The sequence below is a fragment of the Mandrillus leucophaeus genome, unplaced genomic scaffold, assembly GCF_000951045.1.
Source record: "Mandrillus leucophaeus isolate KB7577 unplaced genomic scaffold, Mleu.le_1.0 Scaffold8, whole genome shotgun sequence".
NCBI classification, from domain to species: Eukaryota; Metazoa; Chordata; class Mammalia; order Primates; family Cercopithecidae; genus Mandrillus; species Mandrillus leucophaeus.
The window spans coordinates 4,430,734-4,434,497 of NW_012108696.1; the positions used below are offsets into that span (position 1 = coordinate 4,430,734).

Below are 3,764 nucleotides of genomic sequence, written 5' to 3' on the forward strand. Positions count from 1 at the left end.
TTTTTTTTTTTTTTTTTTGAGACAGGGTCTTGCTCTGTTATCCAGGCTGGAGTGCAGTGATGCAATCATAGCTCACTGCAGCCTTGAACCCCTGGGCTCCAGCGATCCTCCTACCTCAGCCTCCTATGTAGGCCTACAGACCCACACTACCAGCCCCAGCTAATTTTTTAATTTTTTTGTAGAGTTGGGGTCTTGCTATTACATTGCCCAGGCTGGTTTTGAACTCCTAGCCTTAAGCAAGCTTCCTGCCTCGGCCTCCTAAAGTGCTGAGATCAGGGGTGTGAACTACTGCACCCAATCCTTTGTCATCTATCTTTTCTTCACTTTGAGAAAAGTGAGAAAATTAAGACTTAGTTACTATGACAGTTAAGCAACTATTACAATCACCAAGGTCAGGGTCATGTTCTCCCACCACCCCAGCTCCCAACCCCCAGGACCCAGGGACTTACCTGATTCCACGTAGCAAAGTTGACTTTATCGGCTGCATTAAAAGCCATGATATTATATTTTTTGGTTGTATTCCTGGAGTGGATTAGAAGAGGTGGTGTCAATCCAATACAGCAGTTCAATCATTAATTTAATGAATTAAGGCGATTGAACCATTAATTCAATCAGCCATCCAACTGGATCATTAATTCAATCAAATCATTAATTCAATCGCTCAATCCAATTGAACCATCAATTCAATTCAATCATTCCATTCAATTGAATCATTTATTCAATTCAATCACTCAGCAAACCCACCCCGATTCGATTCATTCACCCTGTTTTGCCTGGCAACACTGGATACAGAAGACTCCAAGGATTCCCAGTCTGCCAGAGAAGCTAGACCCATCCCCTCTCGACCCCAGGCAGAAGAAGAGCAGATGGAGGGACAAAGATTTGAGGGAACCCAAGATGTGGAGATTATTGTGAACTCAGCCTTGGGGAGGAGGGAGGACAGGCACGGAGGGCTTCCTGGAGGAGGAAGATACTGGAGCTGAGCTTTGCAGAATCAACAAGAATTCACCCAGCAGAGTCACAGTTTAGGGGTTGAGGGGAGGCACTCATGGCAGAGGGAACAGGATGTACAAAAGCCTAGAAAGGAAAGATAGCCCGACCATTTTGAAACAGGACGAGGAATATGTTCTTTACAGCTGGCCTGAGCATCATGGGATCGAAGGTTAGGCCAGGGGGCTGGATCGCCGTGTTATTAATGCACTCATTCATTCATTCGTTTAAAAAAGCAGTGTTGTCCCCAGGGAAGCCTCAGCTTAATCCCAGCCCTGCCCTCCAAGTCTCTCCCAGTCTGGAGGGAGAATCACAGACAGGGCCAGAAACGCCTGGCTAAGAAGACCGTGAAGGTTTTCATTTTTGGAGGGTGGAGAGGAGGGGGAGATGGGGCTGGACACTTACTTGGGAACTCGAACGACGTATTCAGTGACATTCTGGCTGCTAGGGCCCTGCGGAAAGAGGAACAGGACGGTGAGTGAGGAGTTGCCGAGGTCGCCGTCGGGACCCCGGAACCCCGCCAAATCCACACTCACTAGGGCCGCCATGGGCAATGGTCAGTGGTTCCGATCTGGTCCGACCCGGGTTCCTTTCGTCTCCTCTGGCGTGCGCGTCCCTCGATCCCGGGGAAGCCGCCGCTCGCTGTCGGGTCTCTGTCCCTGAGCGAAGACCCCAACCCCAGGCGCCTCCGGCACTGGGAAAAGGTAACCGGAAGAGGCGCTGCAGCTACTCCGTCTATGCTTCTGCGGCCGCTTAACCCGGAAGCGAAACCCTCCAGCGGCCGCGTCGCGATGGCAACCTTCTTAGCGACTGTGGCCGCCTCAATGCGCAGTCACTTATGCTCCTCGGCGGCTATGGTCACCTCAAAAGGGCCACCACGATCCCTTCTTAGACTCAGCAAACCCAGGCCGAGTCTGAGATAAACTAACCGGCCTCTGTCGCTGGCGCTCTTTTATACAACACGGTTAACTTCATCAAATGGGGGACCGCCCTCCCTCGTGACGTCACACCCAAGGACCGCGGGGCATCCTGGGTGGGGAGAGGGAGAAGAGTCCTCCTTGCGGGCCCCCAGGCACTTTGCGCATGCGCCATGTCGCTCTGGACCGGGGTTGGGGGGGGGGCCAAGAAGGCCGCGTCACCATAGCAACCGAGGCCTACTACGGTCGGGTCGAACAGCTGCTTGGTTCCCCATGGGCCTGTTTGGGGTTCATTTCCTCCCCCTACCCCGAAGGAATGGACCCCGTCATTGTCGCAAAATGACCGGGGCGGGGACCCTTGTGACGTTGTGCGGAGCCAGGAGGGGTCAGAGCCTGGGCGGGGTCGGGGAGCGACCACCCCAAGGGCTGCTGGCTGGATGGGTCTCTGCAAGTCCAAGCTGCCCGAGATGGACAGGGCTCTGAGGCCCCAGGAGAAGGGTAACGTCGCGGGGGCGGCTGGCTGGCTTCCTGGGGGGAAGGGAAGGAGGCTGCAGAGAACAGTAGGGAGATGCAAGATCCCCTACCCCGTTCCAGGCATGCACACACGCCTCAGTCATGGCAGTAACACAACTGCGCATGCTCACGGCGCAACCATTCATTGCTCCACTTCGGAAATACTCGAGCACCTCCTGGGTTCGGGGCCCCGCAAGGTGAATCTGTCAAACCAGCTCCCAACGGAGGGTTACAGTGTCCTCTCGAGGGCTACAGTGTCGTGGGGGAGACAGACTCATAACATGGGAATCTACAACCCAGGAAGGAGCAGGAGAAGCACAGTGGGCTCTGAGGGCTCAGAGAAGAGGGGAGGTTTCAGTTGGGCACTGAGGGATGCATAGGAGTTGGCTAAGCAAAGGGAAGGGGAGCAAGACACAAAAATTGGGCCATGAACTACAGACACTGTCGATGTGTCTGGTTTCATTTATTCCTCATCCACCACTAAATGTCAGGAACTGCCAACTCCTAGGAATATAGGAATGAGGGAGGCAGAAGTAGTCCTTGCCCTCATGGAGTCGAGTCTGGCATGGAGGAGACAAGAACGAGTAAATGGCCGGGCACGGTGGCTCACGCCTGTAATCCTAGCACTTTGGGAGGCCGAGGCAGGCGGATCACCTGAGGTTGGGAGTTTGAGACCAGCCTGACCGACATGGAGAAACTCCGTTTCTACTAAAAATACAAAATTAGCCAGTTGTGGTGGCTCATGCCTATAATCCCAGCTACTCGGGAGGCTGAGGCAGGAGAATCGCTTGGACCTGGGAGGCGGAGGTTGTGGTGAGCTGAGATCGCGCCATTGCACTCCAGTCTGGGCAACAAGAGTGAAACGCCATCTCAAAAAAAGAAAGCAGGAAGAAGAAAGAAGAAGAAGAAAAATACAAAAAGAACAAGTAAACAGGGAAGATCATAACTGACTGTGGCCATTGCTGTGGAGGAAATAGGTGTCTGAGACAAGGAGTGATGGGGGGAAACTCTAGACGGAGGCTAGAGAAGGCCAGATGGAAGTTGTGGCCAGAAGGAACTGGGGCAGGCAGGGATTTTCCAGGCAGAGGAAACAGCAAAGGAGAAATGAGTTTCAAATTCAAAGAAGTGAAGCTCCCTGGGGCTGGGACAGAGGAAAGAGGAGTATGGGATGAGACTGGGACAGAGGGAAGGGGAGTATGGGATGGGGCTGGGACAGAGGGAAGGGGAGTATGGGATGGGGCTGGGACAGAGGGAAGGGGAGTATGGGATGGGGCTGGGACAGAGGGAAGGGGAGGATGGGATGGGGCTGGGACAGAGGGAAGGGGAGGATGGGATGGGGCTGGG

The 3,764-nt window shown here is 53.8% G+C and overlaps 1 protein-coding gene across 2 annotated transcripts in view; it reads right to left on the reverse strand.

Annotated features, from left to right (window-relative positions):
• Positions 1–2,531, reverse strand: part of GTF2F1 (general transcription factor IIF, polypeptide 1, 74kDa) — a 22,078-nt gene extending 19,547 nt beyond the window's left edge. The window contains exons 1-4 of one of the 2 annotated variants that reach the window (XM_011967420.1): positions 2,492–2,531; positions 1,527–1,684; positions 1,396–1,442; positions 450–522 (exon numbers count right to left, since the gene is read on the reverse strand). In XM_011967420.1, coding sequence (XP_011822810.1) covers positions 450–522; positions 1,396–1,442; positions 1,527–1,538 — 132 coding nt within the window. In that variant the 5' untranslated portion in view covers positions 1,539–1,684; positions 2,492–2,531. Of the gene's footprint in view, positions 1–449; positions 523–1,395; positions 1,443–1,526; positions 2,217–2,491 lie in introns of those variants that run through there. The other variant, XM_011967419.1, reaches the window with a different exon arrangement.
• Between the last annotated feature and the right edge of the window lie 1,233 nt (positions 2,532–3,764).